This window comes from Curcuma longa, chromosome 3 (genome assembly GCF_044706935.1).
Source record: "Curcuma longa cultivar G26 ecotype Majalengka, Jawa Barat chromosome 3, ITB_CL_G26_1.1, whole genome shotgun sequence".
NCBI lineage: Eukaryota > Viridiplantae > Streptophyta > Magnoliopsida > Zingiberales > Zingiberaceae > Curcuma > Curcuma longa.
In genome coordinates, this window is record NC_133863.1 from 8,022,330 (window position 1) to 8,042,165 (window position 19,836).

Consider the following 19,836-nt stretch of genomic DNA (forward strand, 5'->3'; position numbering starts at 1 on the left):
TCTTATCTTCTTGTTACTAATTTAACACAAGTCAAAATGTGAGTATCTTCCTTCTCCTGCGCCATCACGGATTCCGTATATTTCTCTCATCTCTCTGTTTTTTTTTTTGTGTTGTCTAATTTTATATGTTTCTTCTTGCATGCGACATTATAAATGTATTGCTTAATTTCTCTTGTTCCCATTTTCTTCTTGCTGGCTAATATTCCATTTTCTCATGCATTGGCAATACTGTGGATGCTCAGCAGACCTTGATATGATCTATCATCATCTAGGTACTGGGGTAACGAAAAGCATCTATTCTATTGTTGCAGTGATAAAACATTCAAAAACAAATTAAAAGAATTAGAGTTGGAACATTAAAAATGAATATTTTAAAGTTTGATTTTTAAATAGGTATAAATTGTATTTTAAATTTAATTGACAGATGAATTAGGAGAAATATCGACATTTTAATAAATAAAAAAAAACCTTTCCGTGCTTTCATGTGCTCTGATGGTTCACAATACTTAAACGGGCCCTGCTTAAAAATGCTGGCCCATGTGGCATGTCCGCGTGATCAAAGGAAGGGCTACTTCTTGGTGCGTTACGTTGATCATTTAGCAAAGTGTTATGAAATCTTGCACATCGAAGAGCATTTAACATTCACCATGCATCGAGAAGGCGAATGAAGAAAGAAAAAAAAAATCCTTATAGTGCTCGACAAGAGGGAAGTCTAGCTGAAAAAGTTTCTTGAACTACTTTACGCCATTTGGGAAGGCGATCGAGCACAAAAGACCCCATATATTGAAGTAACATATATAATCTACATCATCATTTGCTCAAAGTTATGATGAAAAGCCATCCTTAGACCATTTTCTATACCATTCCGAAAGTAAACAATGGAAGAAAAGCCAAGGTTACATAGTGAACTCAAAAATTACAACATCTTTTTAACTTGGTTGAAAGGCTTGCAGCAATGAAAGACAATGACAACAATAATACCCATGATGATTCAAAATAGATAGCTTTTCCTCTGCTCATAAATTCCCTTCAAGGAAACAATTTTTTTATCACCCTCTTCTTAATGATCCAAAACACAAACTTATATACAATCTAACTCCAACAACATATATATTTTTTATTAATTTTTTCCCTCATGAAATAGAGTATCTGACGTGCCTTGATGAACTACAAGACTTAGCTTCTCCAGGCTTCATAGAGACGGGAGGGCTCTGTGAGCTCCCTGATGTCTCGGAGCTCTTAACTGTCTCCACCTTCACTGCCCACAACTTGTCGAACAACCTCCTCGACCTTGACGGCAACAGCAGGCTACTGCCGCCCTTCTCGCTCATGCTTTTGCTCCTTTTGTTGTCGCCACTTAGACACTCATCCACCTTATTTATCTTCAAGCTCCCTAGCTGCTGCTTCAGACTACAATGGTGGTCCGATACAAGTCGCCCGTCCCACTCTTCTTCCATGGTTGTTCGAGATGCTAAAGCGTTAACGGATGGAGCTTGGACGCTCCCGGATGCCTTGGACTGCTCGAAGAAGAGGACTTGAACGACAGTCCGAAGTGGCAGTTGCTCATTTTGCGCTGCGTGAACACAAGCTTCGGACGAAAGTTTCTTGACATCCATCAAGTTGCAAATCCTCTTTTTTTCAGCTTTCGTCAAGTTCGGATGTTCCTAAGGTATTTGAAAGAGTCGAGAATATAATGCTAAAAAGAACTAATTGCACCATATTTATGTAACTCAATCATAATACTCTATAATTAAAGATCTTTAGTGCGATTAAACAAATCACAAAATTGATATCGAAACATAAAAAATTTATACAAGAACAAGTAGAAATTAAGTTCTCAAGCACGTACCTTCAAATAGATATCAATGGCTGTGTACAATCCATCATGAACTGATCTTGCTGAACCAGGAATCGACTGTGCAAGCTTAGTAAATCTAGAAATCGATAAATTGAGATCGTTCGCTACTTCCGAGAGATAGCAGTCAATCAATTTCCCCAAAGCAACCAAAGCTTCATTCTCTAAACTAATCTCCTTGTATCTGTTTCCATTCTCATCGACAAAGCTGCTACCAATATGCATCGTAAACTTATCCACGAGACTTTGCACCAGATCAACATCATACATTATACCACCACCTGATTTCGAAGGAATCAGCAGACTTTTAACGGAAGCTTTGTGCAACTGAATGCTGATTCGATCAATAAGTTCCTCCTTCAATGCATCTCTGTCTCCAACCAAGATCACCACTTTTAGCAATTTGAGTAGAAACCTGCATGAACACACTGAGCACTTGTCCGGAGGCAAGAGCGAGATAATAGTTTCCACTACAATCGTATTCATTTTAGTGTGCTCACTGTCATTGACCAACGCTTCATAAGAATCGGGCAACCATCGAGCCGCATATGCCTTAAGAGACTCCCCTATCATGTCTGAGGACATCCTCCCTTTTGATTTCACCGCAACCATTACTCTCTTATAAAGATCAACATCCAACTCACACAGATCCTCCACCCACCAGTCACTGGGAACTCTGTGTATCCCTTGTGGGGTCTCAAATATTTCATTAGATGCCCTCAATTTCCTGCTGTAGGTGTATGGCCAGTTGACATTCATGGAATCGACCAATGTTTTTGAAGCAATGCATTCAATGCACCTTCCTACAATCTTCAGTTCTTCGGACCACGGCAGCAATGACTTAGTCATCTGAAAAACAATGATTGAATCTTTCCAACTTTGTAACACGCTTGTGTTGAGGAAAACCTCAAGTTTGTGTATCAGATTCCCTTTCTCGACACCTTCATCCATCTCTAGGTACTCCGCTGCACATCTTGCAGCAATAACATTGTAGGCATTCAGAGTCACAGTGATGCCATAGCAAAATTTTGCACAAATCTCAAACGTACCCGGTCCACCGGGGAAATCATGTAAGATTATAATTTCATCTGATCTATCTTCAGCAACCTCGAGTACTAACCGTTGCAACCGGTTGCTCTTTGCTAAAAGAGGAAACTGTATGGACATGAATATATGAGCATGATGATGAGCACCAAGTCAAAAATCAAATACAAATCAAAGTCATCACAAATTATTGACATGAATAGAAAACTTTGTTCATAAACAATTAAACTATGAAAATATGATTCTAAAAAGATCCAACTGTGAAAAGGTCATGTTAATATATTAAAGGATAAACCAAACTACTTTGCCATTAACTCAATAGACATAGAAACTTTGTGCTTGTTTACATGAGAAGAGGGAGAACAAAAGAAGATGCAAGAGGTGAGGGACAACGGGACAACTGGTCTAAGTCCCTATATATCATGATTTGTTGACATGCAGTTTGCAGGGTAAATGATCACATTCTCCATATCCTCCATCCAGTTTATCCAAAGGTAAAGGTGTAAGGTGTAATAAATAGTCTTAATTGTAAGCTAATTTTCAATAAATTTTGAAAATGAAAACATTAGAGGTTTAAACCATTCACTGAACTAAGCAAAGTAACTGACCTTGTGCAAGTAAAACCTTACTTCATCAACATGTACAATAATATCAGTTGGTAGCTCAGACATCACAAACCTGCATGAGTTTGTTATCAGTAACCAAAGAGAGAAGAAAAAAAAACTTTTTCAAGCGCAACATGGCGAGGATGTTTCGAAAGGTTCAGACGCATGTTTTCCAATTTTTTGAGCGTTTAACAGGTATACCCTCACTTGATTTCTAATACAATTTACCTTCGTCAAAAAATATTAAAAAAAGAAATAGAGAAAAAACAACAAAATTAGATAGGGAGCTCTATTGCTTTTTGAAACCCTGGTATATTTTCCATCCTATTTTCTATCGGAGTAAATGGACAATAATCTTTTCCTTTATTAACTTAGCCAAAATGTCTGTTTCAAATCACCAAAAAACTATCAAACAAGACGAACAAGGAGAACAATTACATTAGGCTAACAATGTACTTTGCTCTGCTGACGCAAGAACACTAACAGAAAAAGAATAAACGCAAAAAAATCATGAAATTGACATCAAGAAATGATTTTGATGACGAGGACAATGGCGAATGACGAAAAAGATCAAACCTGATGCGTCTACCCTCCGATCGGAACGCGTCCGGCTTCGATCCTAGCTTCATAAACTTCATCTTCTCCGGATCCGCCACCACCGGAAGAACCCTCTCCGACCTCAAGCGCTGCCCACGCCTTAAAACACTCTCCCGCACGCCTCCTACTCCTCCCTCCCCAGAAAACACAGCCTTCTCGATATCGCTGCCCCCGCGGCGCTCTGCCAGTCTGCCTCGCCATGTTGCTTTGCTCTCGCTTCGTTCTCACATACTGCTACTGTTAATTGCAGTCTCTGGTGCTCGGCACCGAGAGAGAGAAACAATGGGTGTGTGGGGAAGAGGAGAAGAATAGAGTGTCGTGTAGTAGTGTGGCGATGGCGATGATTACATGGACTTACATATCTGCGTCCTCTGCTTTTCCTGTCTTTTTTTGGCTTCCTTTTTCGTAATTAAATGCTGCATTTATACTCCGCAACACGTCTCTGTTCCTCGCTCGCTCGCTTCCATTAATTATACTCATTCATATTACCTACAATAGTTAGTCTCCCTCTCTCTCTCTCTCTCTGCCGGGTTTATCTGCTCTTCTTTAATCGGGGCCGGTGTTGCTCCGAATCGATGTCAATTGGGGGAGAGAAAGTGAAGGGGCGGCGCAACCTCCCTCAAGGCCAAACCTGGCTTTGCTTTCGGTGGTGCGGTGCGCGGTGCGCGGTGCGGAGCCTAAATTAACAAATCAAGGAGGAGCGGATGCTGATGCTCTGTGACTGATGGGCATAGGTCGTTTTGATGGATACAGAGATATTTTGGTTGACGGAGAAAAATGGTAGTGATGGATGGAGATAGGTGATAGTAGATGGATAGATTGTGATGGTGATGGATGGAGAGATATTGTAGTGGATGGAGAGATGTGATAGTGGATGGAAAAAGATGATAGTGATGGATGGAGAGATGTGGTAGTGGATGGACAGATGTGATGGTGAAGGTTGAAGAGAGGTGATAGTGGATGGAAAGATGTGGTGGTAAGAGATGAAGAGAGGTAGTAGTGGATGAAGAGATGTGATGGTGATGAATGGATAAATATGATAATGGATGAAGAGATGTGATTGTGATGGATGAAGAGAGATAGTAGTGGATAGAGAGATGTGATAGGGATGGATGGATAAATATGATAGTGGATGGAAAGATGTAATTGTGATGGATGGATAGAGGTGATAGTGGATGGAATGATGTGATTGTGATGGATGGAAATAGGTGGTAGTTGATGGAAGATGTGATGGTGACGGATGGAGAGAGATGGTATATTATATATTATTTTATGATTTATTTTATCTATTATTTACTCATAATTTTATATATTATTTATTTATAAATGATTAATATTTTTATTATAAATTAATTTAGTATTTATTTTTATATTCTTTTTTATAAATAGTATATTTTTTCAACCTTTCTCTCAATCTCTCTCTACCTTTATCTCTCTATCTTTCTCTCTAAATTTTATATATTATAAATTTTTTTTACAAATCTTTCTCTCACTTTCTCTCTCTACCTTCACTTCCTCTCTCTCATACACTTTCTCTCTCTATCTTCACTTCTCTACCTATCTAATTTTCTCTCTCTACAATTATATCTCAATCTTTCTCTCTCTATCCCACTTTCTCTCTCTACTTTCTCTCCCTATCCCATTTTCACTCTCTACAATTCTCTCTCTATTATTTTCTCTCCCTACATTTCTCTCACTCTTTTTCTCTCTATCTCACTTTCGCTCTCTTCTTTCTCTCTTTCATTTTCTCTCTCTATCTCCTTTCTCTCTCTACTTTCTCTCCCTATCCCACTTTCACTATCTACATTTCTCTATCTATTATTTTCTCTCCCTACATTTCTCTCACTCTTTCTCTCTTTCATTTCCTCTCTCTACATCTCTCTCTCTATCCCACTTTCTCTCTCTATATTACTTTCTCTCTCTGCACTTCTCTCTACCTATTTCTCTTCTTTCTCTCTCTACCATTTCTCTATCACACTTTCTCTCTACTACTCTCTCTCTACCTTTCACTATCTATCTAACTTTCTCTCTCTACTATCTCTCTTCTCTCTCTACCTATCTCTCTCCCACTTTCTCTCTCTACCTATCCACCTTTCTCTCTTATTTTTCTATCTATCTCACTTTCTCTCTCTACATTTTTCTCTCTCACACCCATTTCTCTCTACTATTCTCTCTATCTCACTTTATCTCTCTACATATTTCTTTTCTTTCTCTCTCTACCTTTCACTATCTATCTCACTTTCTCTCTACTATCCCTCTCTTTTCTCTTTACCTTTCTCTCACCCCCTTTCTCTCTCTACTTTCTCACCCTATCCCACTTTCACTCTCTACATTTCTCTATCTATTATTTTCTCTCCCTACATTTCTCTCACTCTTTCTCTTTAGGTTTTGGGTTTTAGGTTTTTAGGGTTTAGGGTTTAGGGTTTTAGGGTTTAGGGTTTGGGGTTTGGGGTTTGGGGTTTGGGGTTTAGGGTTTAGGGTTTAGGGTTTAGGGTTTAGGGTTTAGGGTTGAGGGTTTAGGGTTGAGGGTTTAGGGTTGAGGGTTTTAGGGTTTTAGGGTTTAGGGTTTTAGGATTTTAGGGTTTTAGGGTTTAGGATTTTAGGGTTTTAGGGTTTAGGGTTTAGGGTTTAGGATTTAGGGTTTAGGGTTTTTTTTTTTTTTTTTTTTTTTTTTTTTTGATTAAAAAGATAATCTTATTACTGAAAAGAGGAAGTGTCATACTAGAAGGGGGGCCAAACCTGACCTTCTAGTACGACTTATTACACTTAATTACATCAAGAAACTCAAAATGCTTTACATTGCAACCCCCACTACCTTAACTATACAAGAAAATATGTTAGTTTCTCTCCCAAGAAATCCATCTATCAAAGTATTGCAACAGCAGCGCACCCATGCCGAGTCTCCACCACCATCCCCATCTATGCTTGCTTAGCCACATCAATACCCCTCCTTCGACCATCAACTACCAAAGCATCAGAAGCCAACCATGAAGCAGCTGCATTTCAAATGAAACAGCCACCCTCCAACTCCAAGCAAAACCACTTCAGAAACCGATTCACATTCCCTTGCGGTAGTATAAAGACCGTCGTCCGCATCAAAAACAGATTCCATTCCCTTTGTGCTGCCAAATTAAAAGGAAAACCAACATCCACAAACATTGATCCACATTCACCCACTGGAGATCTCCAAATTAATAGGAAAACCATCCCCATCAATCACTGATCTACACTCACGTGTCTTCACAATACACCAACACACCAATAATAACCAATATATACTTCCATAACCAAGCTTGTATGTCAATGCCCAAGCCACTTAATGCTATACAGCAATAGCAGAAAATTATGCTACTCCCCATAGCACCTAGTAGCAAGACTCTCCAAATGCAGGAACAGAATTTGAAACCAAAATATAAACAGATTTGCTGGAATTCCAGCAAGGCCTTCAAAATATACTGTAATTGATACCATCTCCTATCTCCTTTCCACCAAATTTCCAAAACAGTTTCAAACGTATCAGCCACACAAATCAGCATTACCACAAGATCCCATCCACTTTCCACCCCAGTCCAACAGCACGAGACCAGCACTTTAAGTTACCCTCTGATAAAATAATGCCGCAAACTGAAAAGAGAGGAAACAGCATTTTATACAGAACAAACAGCATTATTTACTCCCTGCGATTAGTATACTAGGAAACGCACTGCTCCTTGTAACCATAATTCTGGCGAGAACTAGTATTGCATACATTAGCCTTGCCCAGAAATCTCCATGTACTGCCGAGCAGCTCCCTCCCCTGCTCCATTGCATCCAAAACAGTCTCTGCACAGCCGGCACCGACCACAACCAAACACTGTGCCACCTTTCCATACTCCACCGTTTGTAACAAGCAGAATACACAGCATTAGCAGCAAGAAACTCCCTGCCCGAGACCACATAAAACATAAAACCATTGCTACATAATATGATAAAGCCAGTAACTTGCCAATCTATCAAAATCTCAAAAGCCCAATTAGATAAAACTAGAAAGTCAGCACTGATCAAAAGTGCCATGTTGTGCCAAAAACAGAAATCAAGAAACAGACATTCATAACTCATGTAGAATTCTCCAAACCACCCATGCACATCACTTTGCCCCTTTACCATTTTACAGAATAGTAACTAGCCAGGCCTTGTAGACAATCTTAAATATGGAAGACCCACTCTATCCATCTTACAAATCCCAAACAGCTCCCTGTCAATAACCTCCCCATCCAACAGGCAATCGCCATCACAATTAAAAGCCTTATTTGCTAGATAATCTGCTGCCATATTCGCCTCACGATAAATATGAGTACATCTCACATGATATGATCTGAGAACTTCCTTAATATTCAGGAACAACTTACGAAGCTCCCAATTACATGAGGACGCACCAATAATATGTAATGCAGTCATAGAATCTGATTCTAGCCACAGGGGAAACAAGTTATATTCTACGCATAGTTCCAACCCTTTCCATATAGCCGTTAATTCAGCCACAACATTGGAGCCAGCCCCTATAACACCACACCTTGCTTTAATAACCAGTCCATTATGATCTCTAACAATGAAGCCATAGGATGACATTCCTGGATTCCCTTTTGAACAACCATCAGAATTCAGCTTATAACTGCCCACAGCAGGTTTTAGCCACCGAACTACCTGGACAGTATGCACCCTTCGCAGCTGCACCTCTATGCCCAGATTCAACGCCACCACAGAGAAGCCCTTCCAATGTATACCATTTATTATTCCAGCAGACACACCAAAACACATATATTGAATAATTTTCCTAATGATTTGTTGAACCGACTGCTTAATATTACGATGCTTAGCATCATTACGGGCCTCCCATAAAAACCAAAGGATCAGAAAGGGACAAGCTTCTCTAATGTGTCCTTGCTTTAACCATATATCCCCAACCCTCCATCTTTCAATAATTGTAAAATCATCCACGCGAAAACGGAGGGCAAAATACTCCCAAACCTCCTTAGCCACCTTACAATGAAAGAAAAGGTGCTCCCATGACTCCATACCTCCACAATGTTGGCACTTAGATACCAAAGCCACTCCCCGTGCCTGTAAAATTGAATCCACTGGTAACCGTTTCAATAAATATCGCCAACTAAAAATTGAAATTTTAGGAATTAGAATTTTGCTCCAAATGGCATCCCTTATGTTCCAAAGACTGCCGCCCCACTCTAATACAATTCCATGCCGATTTAAGAGTGAAAGATCCCTGAGGAGATGGCTTCCAGATCATCTTAGAGTCGTCCTCATCTTGAATATCACACTCCTCCACCTCAGCCACCACCGCAGTTGGCAAAACAGCCCTTAGCTTCTCTGTATTCCATCCATCCGTATCCCAAAAATCTGCCACTAAAGCCTCCCGATTCCCAATTACCTCACAGGATCTGAACAAAGGTCCTCTATCCAGCCAACCATCATGCCAAAACCTGATTCTGCCCTTACCAATAGTCCACCCTATTTGATTTTCTGCTACATCACGTATCCTCATCATTCTCTTCCAGCCTGGGGACGCATTCCCTTTGTGAGGGACAACCACCGGAGAGATTGCACCACAATACTTTTTAGTTAAAAAAACTGCCCAAGGAGTTGCTTGTGTCCGAAATCTAAACCACAACTTTAAGGAAATTGCCGTTGACACCTCCAATAGCCTCCGGACACCCAAACCACCTTCACCTTTAGGTTTACATATGGTCTCCCAAGAAATCCAATGGGCTTTCCCTCTTGACGCCACCGATCCCCAGAAAAAGTTAGCACATATCATTTCCAATTGATGTAGGACGGATTTAGGAGGCATTAGAACCTGTAACAAATAAATTGGAAGTGAGCTTAAGACACTTTGTATCAAGATCAATCTACCTCCATGAGAAAGCCGTGATATATTCCATCCTAGTAGTTTCCTCCTTGCCTTCTCTAATAAGGGCTGGAAATGTATAGACTTCTTATTCCCAGAGAGGATAGGGGCCCCCAAATATACTAAAGATCCCCTTCCCTCACTGAACCCAGATACGCTCGAGATTTGCATTTTTCGAGCATTAGAAATCCGCTTTGCAGGAAAAAAGGAACTCTTTGCAAAGTTTATAAGCTGGCCTGAGCACGACATATAGTAATTTAAAAACCCCTTAATCCTCTTAACATTGTTAATAGAGCCATTCAAGAACAATATAACATCATCCGCATATGCCAAGTGAGATATTCTGAAGTCACAACCTGTGGCATAATACATCTGAGGGAAATTACCAAATAACTTCTCCAGGCCCCTAGAAAAGAATTCAGCCGCAATAATGAATAAAAGAGGGGAAATAGGGTCCCCTTGTCGAAGCCCTCTCTTGGAATGAAAAAAACCTGACAATTGCCCATTAATCCGTACAGAAAACCAACAATCAGCTATGCATCTTCGCATTATATCAATCACTGGGTCTGAGAATCCAAAAGCCCTCATAACCTGAAACAAGAAAGCCCATTGAACTCTGTCATATGCCTTTGCCATATCCAAGCTTTAAAATTAGATTTCCACCTCTGACATGATAATTTAGCTTGTGATGCAACTCTTGCGCCATTAGGATATTATCTGAAATAACCCTGCCTGCCACAAAACCACTCTGCAAGGGAGAGATAATTTTATCCAACACCTTTCCCAATCGATTAGCCAGCAGTTTGGATACAATCTTATTCGAGACATTACATAGGCTAATGGGTCTAAAATCCTTCCACCTCTGAGCACCATCAATCTTGGGGATAAGCACGATTGTAGTAGCTGCCATACCCCGTGGAAATGAATTACCTCTAAAGAAATCCAGCACAGCCTCATAAACATCGGTTTTAACTATCTCCCAGCAGGACACATAGAAGGCAACCGAAAATCCATCAGGCCCCGCCGCACTTTCTGTACTCATACCCCACACCACCTTTTTAACCTCCTCCATGGTCGGTGTGGCTAATAAAGCCAAATTATCCTCATTACTGATCAGATGTGGAATATTTTCCATATTTGCTGAAGTGAGGTCTGTGTCGCCCTCTGATAATAAATGCTCAAAGAATGCCGCTCCTGAAGCTTGTATTAGCTCTGGATCATCAATACAAACACCCTCCTCCCAAATTCTAAAAATTCGTCCAGTTAATCTCCTTTTCTGAGCCAAATGGTGAAACAGTTTAGTATTTCGATCCCCCTCCCCCATCCACCTGACAGCTGCTTTTTGCTTCCAATAGTCTTCTTCCATGTATAAGGTTTTTTGCAACACTGCCTGGGTTTTGGCCATCTCCAATTTTATTTTCTAATGTAGGATTCGCATCAAAGTTCTTCTCTGCTGTTGCAAAATCAGATTCAGCCAAGTGAACTTTCTCCTGGATATTCCCAAATACCTCTGCATTCCACCATTTTAAGTGTTCCTTCAGCCTCCTCAGTTTAATCTGCAATTTCTGCATTCCACAACCACTACAAGGGAGTAACCAGTTTAAACGAACAGTAAGTAGAAATCCAGCATGTCTTATCCACATATTTTGGAACCGAAAAGAAGATCTAGGCAATCCAAAAGCTGGGAATGACAATAACAGAGGACAATGATCAGACATCGCTCTACTTAAATGTGTTATCTTAACTCCAAAGTTCTTACCACTCCAAGAAGGAGACATAAGAACCCTATCCAATCGCTTCCATATTCTGTTATTGGTCCATGTATAAGGGTCTCCCACAAATCCTGCGTCTAATAAACCTGCCATCATTATGAAATTATTGAAGTCTCGCGTGGCCCCTGGTTTTGCCAAATTGCCCAGCGAATGTTCTGTGGGACCGGTTATGACATTGAAATCCCCACCAACTAACCACAGCTCATCACCGGACGGCTTGATGTCTAGGAGTTTCTCCCACAGCTTCACCCGATCTACATTCTGACATGAAGCATATACTACTGTTAAAAACAAGCACGAAGGCAGCAATGGAGAGCTCAACCTGACATGAAGGCATTGAACATGGTCCAAAAGAACACTGCATTCAAAGTTATGATCCCACATGAACCAAATCTTTCCAGAACAGTTAGAAAAAGCTTGATGAAACCCCAACCTTCTAGTAATGTAGCTCCCATCAAGGGGAATGAAAGGTTCCAATAAGCCCATGAAATTTAGCCGATGACTCTGTTTTAAATAATGGAGACGTCGAAGGGTGGCGTTGTTCCCTAACCCTCTAGCATTCCATATGAGACCAAACATCTAGAACTTCGATGAAGAGGCAGCCCTTAAAATTTTTGATTGACTTCTGGTTATCCTGCCAGAAGGAGCCATTTTTCCAGCAATATTCAGCTCATTACCAGTAGTGGCAGTAGCCCTAGCAGAGACTGTTTTAGCAGTTAGCTTTACTGGCTGAACCGCAGGTTCCACAGCTTTACTTGGGCCCATATTCAGAGATAGCGTCCTTTGCAATGGCAAATCCTCTTCCTCTTCTGATTCCTCTTCCTCCACCAATGTTAGGGATTTATTATCCTCCTCCACGTTCTCCAGAATTTCCATAGAGGAGGACCATCCCCCCTGACCTGAATCCACCGGCATTTGGTTTAGAGTGCAAGGTCCTAGTTGGGCAATCTGCCGAGTGCCTTCCATGACTGACCTTGCTGTGAGTTGCGGGAGCTTCCTGTGTCTCTGCTGCCCCAGTGCCTCCTTTTTGCTTTGGCATTGTTCTCTTTAGTTTCCCTGTCGTCCTTTGATCAGGGCTTTTTATGCTTTGCTCAGATTCATTATGGTGCTGTTCCTCTTGATTTAAGGCTGCTGAAACTTGTTTCTGTGCATTGGGCCCGTTTTCTTGTGATTTGTTGCTTGGTTGTTGTCTCAACTGAGCAGCTTCCTGCATTCGATTGTTGTGTCTTGGCCCATGCAAGGCAGCAACATCCTTTACAACTTTACCTCTGGCCATCTGTCCTCCACCATCCGTGGGGTTCAATTGATTATCATTAGAATCCTGTGCCAACACCTCATCTGATTGATCTTCAAGAGATCGATCCATATGTCCGTCCTCCATTGAGTTACTAGAAATAGTGACCCCTATCCGAGATTGTTCCTTTTTGGAATCCACACTTCCTTCATCCTCTACATTCACCCCCTGTTTTGTTAGGTCTTTGATCACTCTTGTATCTATAGGCTGGTCCTCTTCAAGATGATCCTCCAAAATGTTTAAAGGTTGAAATCTATTCTGTGTATCATGATCTTGGTCTTTCTCGGGAGCCTGTGCTTTAGAAATCCCCTGTTTTTCCTTCCATGTCAAATTTCCTTCTCCCTTTTGTCTCTGCTGTACCTCCCTTGACTCCAATTGCTCATTAACCTGTTCCTTCTCATTACCAGCAGCATATCTACGATTTAATAGCACTCGTAGATCCTCCCTGCCAATACCAGCCGCTTCCTTTCCCGCTCTCCTTTGAGGTTTAGGCCTATTCCCATTAGCATAACATTCCGATTCCGAATGGCCCAAATGTTGGCATTGCACACAATAATTTGGAAACTTTTCAAAAATGACCTTCTGCAACCTCTTTTCCTCCCCAATGCCAATCCAAAATTCTTCAATTCTCGGCTTCAATAGATCAATTTCCACGCAAACCCTAGCCATAGTTAGCCTGGAACAATCAGCCGTAGCTTCGTCTATCTTGAGAGGTTTTCCGATAATCTTAGCAGCCGAATAAATACCCCTCTTATTGAACATATGGATAGGAAAGTCCGGGAGTTGAATCCATATCGGAACAACCGAAGATTCAACCGCATAAGAAAAATTGGGGGTCCATTTAAATATACGGAGAGGGACTCCCCCGATATACCAGATTCCCCTAGTCCAAATACGCGCCATGTCCTCGCTTGATGTTAAATGCATAAAAATATATCCAGAGCGTAGAAACCGAATATTATAAACACTGGAAAGCCCTAAATTACTGAAAGCTTGTAGAACAGTTTGAGGGCGTGGCCTCAGGCCAGAAAATTTACCAATCAATGCGAAGCGGAAAGGTTCAGCCATACCCGAGACTTCCTCTTCCGAGAAGAAAATTCCTGGCTTGTTGTTGTATAGTGTTGCTGGCTTGTAGTCATCCCCCACATCCTCTAGGCTCTTCTTTGCTGCTCGGGGAGACACAGGATGCAGTGCCGCCGCATAGGAAGGATGTCCACGATCCATCTCAGGAGGTTCTGTTCGAGGAATCGTCGGTGCCGCCGGTACTGATGGAAGGGGCGGGAACTGCGCGAGATCCGGTGCCGGAGGCGTTAGGCCGCCCGCGGCTTGCGCCGCTGGCGGAGCACGAACAGCTGCCAGGATCGCTATACTAGGAGCAAAACAATTCCCTTAGCAGTCTTGCAAAGAAACAAAGATGAATCATATTGACTCTGGACAAAAGAGAAGTGAATAAGAGTGGATCGAAACTTATCAAACCAAGCACGGGGAGCCTGTTTTAAACCATAGAGTGATTTTTTTAGTTTACAAACATCAGAAGAGGGTGTAGAAAATAATCCTGGTGGTGGAGTCATATAAATTGCTTCTTTAAGATCCCCATGTAAAAAGGCATTCTTAACATCCATCTGTCGTAATGACCAGCCTTTAGAAGCAGCAATAGCTAGAACAAGTCGGACTGTTGTCATTTTCGCTACTGGTGCAAATGTCTCATCATAATTAACTCCATACTCTTGTCGATTTCCGAGTGCCACCAACCTTGCTTTGTATCGATCAAGTGAGCCATCAGATCTCAGTTTAATAGCATATACCCATTTACACCCAATGGGTTTGATACCAGTAGGACAGGGAACAATATCCCAAGTATGGTTCTCTTGAAGAGCTTGAAGTTCCTCTTGCATAGCTTTCTCCCAACATACATGTTTAGTGGCTTGAGAATAAGAGGTAGGAACCATAATATCAGCTAAACTAGCAGAAAAACCATACCAATCAGGAGGACGACTGATACGATTAGATCTTCGAGGAGCCACTGAAGTAGGTACTGGATCAGGGTCAGGAAGGTTTTGCGATGAAGGGGTTTGTCGTCGCTGATAGACAAAATCAGGTTTAAAACGCTCAATGGAGGGAGATATATCATCAAAGCTAGGAAGAAGAACGCCATTTGAAGGGAGATCTTGCTGCCGAAAATAGTACTCATGATCAAAGAAAACCACATTTCTAGAAACCCGCAGTCGATTAGTGGCAGCATCATAACACAAAAATCCTTTATGAGTAGTGCTATATCCCATAAATGCACACCTTACTGATTGAGCTGTAAGCTTGTGGCGTTCATGTGGAGGTAAGTGAACAAAACAAACACATCCAAAAGTGTGAAGCATATGATAATCAGGTTGAATACCAAAAAGACGAAAGTAAGGAGAATTAAAATCCAATTGTTGAGATGGTAACCGATTAATCAGATAAACTGCAGTCGACAGAGCTTCCACCCAAAATCTAGGCGGAACTGATGTCTCTAGAAGTAAAGTGCGAACCATATCTAGCAAGTGACGGTTCTTCCGTTCAGCCACCCCATTCTGTTGAGGGGTATAAGGGCATGATCGTTGAGATATAATGCCTTTCTGTTGTAGGAAAGCTTGGAAATCATGTGACATATACTCACCACCATTATCAGATCGTAAAACCTTAATGGAGGTGGAAAATTGAGTCTCAATATAAGCCACAAAAGTTCTAAAAACAGCTAACACTTCAGCTTTGGTCCGCAAAAAATATATCCATGTGAAACGACTATAGTCATCAATGAATGTCACGAAATATTTATACTGCGCATGTGAAATGATAGGAGTAACACCCCAAACATCACTATGTATAATCTCAAAACATGTATTAGCCCGAGTACCATAAGTAGGAAAAGGTAATATTTTACTCTTTCCTAGTTTACAAACAGAACAATCAAAAGAGAAATTATTAGAAGAACACTGATTTTTGTTGCCAAGAAAACCATGCTTCATCAAATGAGACAATATAACATTATTTGGATGGCCCAATCGTTTATGCCAAACGTCAGCCTTATTTTCAGTAACAATAGAAGCCAAAGACAAAGTTCTAGGAATACTAAATTGCAATGGAAATAATCTGCCCACTTTAGGCCCCCTCGCGATCACCTTCCCTGACCTCTGATCCTGCACAAGACAACCACGGCGAGAGAAATTTACATCACAGTTATTATCCACCAACTGCCCAACAGAAATTAAATTAGTAGACAATCCAGGAGAGACAAATACATGACGAAAAGAAGGTCCAATATCACCAATGGCTGTAATCGGAAGATTACTACCATTAGCAATCTGAATATTTTGTCTACCAGTATACTTCTGAAGATTATGCAGCCAATCAGGTGATCCAGTCATATGATTTGATGCCCCAGAATCAACAAACCAAGGGGAAGAAACAATCTTACCCTGACCATGAAGTCCAAGAGTAGAAAATGCTGTGATGATCATCTGTTGAACCATTTCTGGAGTAGCAAAAGATTGATTTGTGTCAGCAATTATGGATGTAGAACTGATAGTGGTAGGATCTGAGATAGCAGCCTGAAAAGCTTGGCCTCGTCGATTTTCTGGGCGTGTAGGACATTGCTTGATAATGTGTCCATTCTGTTTACAATAATTGCAAAATTTCTTACCACAATTGCGAGCAATATGCCCGAACTCTTTGCAACTATAGCACTGCATTTGTCCCTTTCCTCGGTTCTTCACTTGACCCGCATAAGCAACATTAACAATCTCAGATATCTCCTTGGACGAACCTAGAACAGCTTGTGTAGCCATTCTTTGTTCTTCACGCAACAATTCTCCAAGACATATATCCAACGAAGGGACAGGATTTCGATTCAGTAATCCGGCCCGGGCAACTTCAAATTCTGGTCTCAGTTTCATCAGAAATTGATCGCGTCTACTTTCTTCATGAATTGCTTGAAGGCTGGCTAAAGCCTCTTTAGGTACCTTTGAATAGATAAGACCAGAATATTCGCTCCACAGATTAATAAATCCAGAATAATACTGCTCAATAGGGAGATTACCTTGACTAAAGTTACCAATCTCAAGTTCTAGTTGAAATCGTCTTGCAGTGTTATCTTGATGATATATGCGTTGCAGATAATCCCACATCTCCTTAGCCGTACTAAAGGAACGTAAATTGTTCACCATATGAGGTTCAATAGAACCTAAAATCCAAGAGATGATTTGAGCATCCTTTGCCTCCCATTGACTAAGTTCTATACCTTCTTTAGGAGCAGGAGCACGCCCGTCAATGTGATTCCAAAGTTCCTTTCCCTTCAGAAACATTCTGAACTGAAATTCCCAAGCTGCATAATTCTTTCCTGTGAATTTGAGCGCCAAAGTCTCTGTAGACATTCTTCCAAGAAAATTCTCAGCAGACATTCTTCCAAAATAAAATCGCAAAGCCAAAGTTGTTGATCAAAAAAATTAATCAACCCAAAAAATGACAGCAAACCAGAAAACTTCGTTAACACAGAAGCAAAAGAAACTGACAAAGATTCGAAGATTCAGTTATGAATTTTAGAACCTGAGCTCTGATACCATGACAAGATTTGATAAAATGGCTTCGTGCCCCTTTCTTTGACAATCTTCATTAAATAAGAATTACAGTACAACCTATTTTAGATAATAAATTATTTACAGCAATTACATTAATTACCGCTAATCTACTTTAAGTAAGAATATATATAGTCATTACTCCTAATCTATTTTAGTTAAGAATATATACAGCTAATAGGTAAGAATAAATGCTGCTGATATTATGCCATAATCTTAGCCATTGATTGTCATTGATAGGTTTGGGGGTAAGAAGACTTTTAGAGGTGTCAAAGGGGGTCTCTCTGAAATTGTGGTTCAGGTTTCGGATGCAGAATTCTCTTTGGGCAAGATATTTATCTAAGCAATATTGTGGGGCGGTATCGCCAGTGGTTGTTCCCCTTAAAGGGAATGCTTCCCCGGCCTGGAAAAGAATGGTGCAAATCAGGGCTTTGGCAGAGAATCATATAGGCTGGACAGTTGGTAGTGGTCGGTTAAGCTTTTGGCATGATGGGTGGTTGGATAGAGGCCCTATATTTCATTTCTGTGAGGTTGTTGGTAATCAGGAGGCTTTGGTGTTGGATTTTAGGGAGGAGGAAGGCTGGAATTGGGACAGATTAAGGGCTATATTGCCGACTGATGTGGCTGAGGAGGTGGCTGATTGTGCTGTCCAGAATGGGGCAGATCCTACTATGATATGGAAGCCATCTCCTAAGGGGGTATTCTCGATGAAGAGTGCTTGGAATTGTATCCGGGACCGTCGCCAAGCTTTGGACATGGGAAATGCTATTTGGAGTAAGTTATTGCTGCCTAAAATCTCAATCTTTATCTGGAGATTTTTATTGAAAAAACTGCCTGTAGATTCAGTTCTGCAAATCCGGGGAGTAAGCTTGGCTTCTAAGTGTAAATTTTGTGAGGAAGTGGAGTCATGGGGGCATCTATTTTTCCATTGTCAAGTGGCTAGGGAGGTATGGGCTTATTTTGCACATTGGTTTCGTGTGACTGATTACAAAAATATTGTCAACTGGAGGGTTGGTGACAAATGGATGAAACAAGGACATATGAGGGAGGCTTGTCCTTTCATAATCCTTTGGTTTTTGTGGGTGGCCCGGAATGATGCTAAACACCGTGATATTATTTGGTCGGCATGGCAAATCATTGGGAAAGTTATTCAGTATGTAGTCACTGGAATGTCAGCTGGTTTAATTAAAGGCTGGCATTGGAAAGGATTTTCTACTGTGGCTGTGAATTTTGGCCTAAAGATACAGTTGCAAACTGTGACTAATGTTTCGGTGATTCAATGGCAAAAACCTACGATGGGTACTTTTAAACTTAATTCAGATGGTTGCTCAAGAGGAAACCCAGGGCTGTCTTCTTATGGTTGTATCGTAAGAGATCATGCGGGACAAGTCATTAAGGCAATGCATGGGGTGATAGGCTTTGGTTCAAACGTTAGGGCTGAATTGTTTGCAATTTGGAAAGGGTTGGAATTGTGTGTAGCAAGTAATTTCCTACCTTTATGGCTGGAATCTGACTCTTTGGCAGCATTAAATATTATTGAAGCATCATCTTGCAGTTGGGAGTTTCGAAATCTGGTTTTAAAGATTCAGGAAGTGGTTCGGAAATATCGAATAAGGTGTTCTCATATCTATAGGGAAGCTAATATGGCAGCTGATTACTTAGCTAATAAGGCTTTTGAATGGGATGGAATTCGCCTTATGGATGGTGATTCAATTGAGAGAGATCTGTTTGGGATATGTAAATTGGATCGATTAGGCTTACCCTATGTACGCATATCTTCGAAACATGGTTAGATTATGTATGGGTGATACTTGCTGCTAAATATTGAGAATTTTCAGTTTCAGAATTTAAGTATGCGGGTGTTATTTTGCTCAATTTTCTACATTTACTTTACAAAATATAGGGTTAATGCTTGGAATTTCTGTTTTTGGGATTGTAGAATGGCATAATCGGGCATTGTTTAATTTATTATCTTTGGGCTGGTTTACGTTGGCGAATTTTTCTGTTGTGGAGCTTTTTCAGAAGTTAAATTTTGCAGGTGGGGAGGTAACTACTGGAATATTTTTCATGAAGGTGCTGATCCAGTTATGGCAAATGCCGCTGAGAGAAATTGGAATGGATGAGAAGCGAAAGACAGATTTACAGAGCCACAACAGATGG

General features: G+C 40.8%; 2 protein-coding genes across 2 annotated transcripts; both read right to left on the reverse strand.

The window, feature by feature from the left end:
- Positions 1 to 1,133: 1,133 nt before the first annotated feature.
- Positions 1,134 to 4,142, reverse strand: LOC141825052 (phototropic-responsive NPH3 family protein NPY1-like). The gene is made up of 4 exons (XM_074712425.1): positions 4,081 to 4,142; positions 3,508 to 3,577; positions 1,850 to 3,010; positions 1,134 to 1,664 (listed from the first exon to the last, which is right to left on the reverse strand). The coding sequence occupies exons 1-4, from the start codon at positions 4,140 to 4,142 to the stop codon at positions 1,134 to 1,136; spliced, it is 1,824 nt and encodes a 607-aa protein (XP_074568526.1).
- A 12,075-nt stretch (positions 4,143 to 16,217) lies between these two features.
- Positions 16,218 to 17,456, reverse strand: LOC141822665 (uncharacterized). The gene is made up of 2 exons (XM_074709999.1): positions 16,521 to 17,456; positions 16,218 to 16,296 (listed from the first exon to the last, which is right to left on the reverse strand). Exons 1-2 carry the CDS (start codon positions 17,404 to 17,406, stop codon positions 16,286 to 16,288), a joined length of 897 nt encoding a protein of 298 aa, XP_074566100.1. The 5' UTR covers positions 17,407 to 17,456; the 3' UTR covers positions 16,218 to 16,285.
- Positions 17,457 to 19,836: the final 2,380 nt, after the last annotated feature.

Bases quoted from the DNA above. Each gene is read 5' to 3' on its own strand.
- LOC141825052 (XM_074712425.1), bottom strand. From the start codon at position 4,142: ATGAAGTTTATGAAGCTAGGATCGAAGCCGGACGCGTTCCGATCGGAG. The intron at 3,578-4,080 runs GTTTGATCTTTT...AAACTCATGCAG, and splicing joins TCGGAGGGTAGACGCATCAG to GTTTGTGATGTCTGAGCTAC. The intron at 3,011-3,507 runs GTCAGTTACTTT...ATGTCCATACAG, and splicing joins TAAGGTTTTACTTGCACAAG to TTTCCTCTTTTAGCAAAGAG.
- LOC141822665 (XM_074709999.1), bottom strand. From the start codon at position 17,406: ATGTTTCTGAAGGGAAAGGAACTTTGGAATCACATTGACGGGCGTGCT.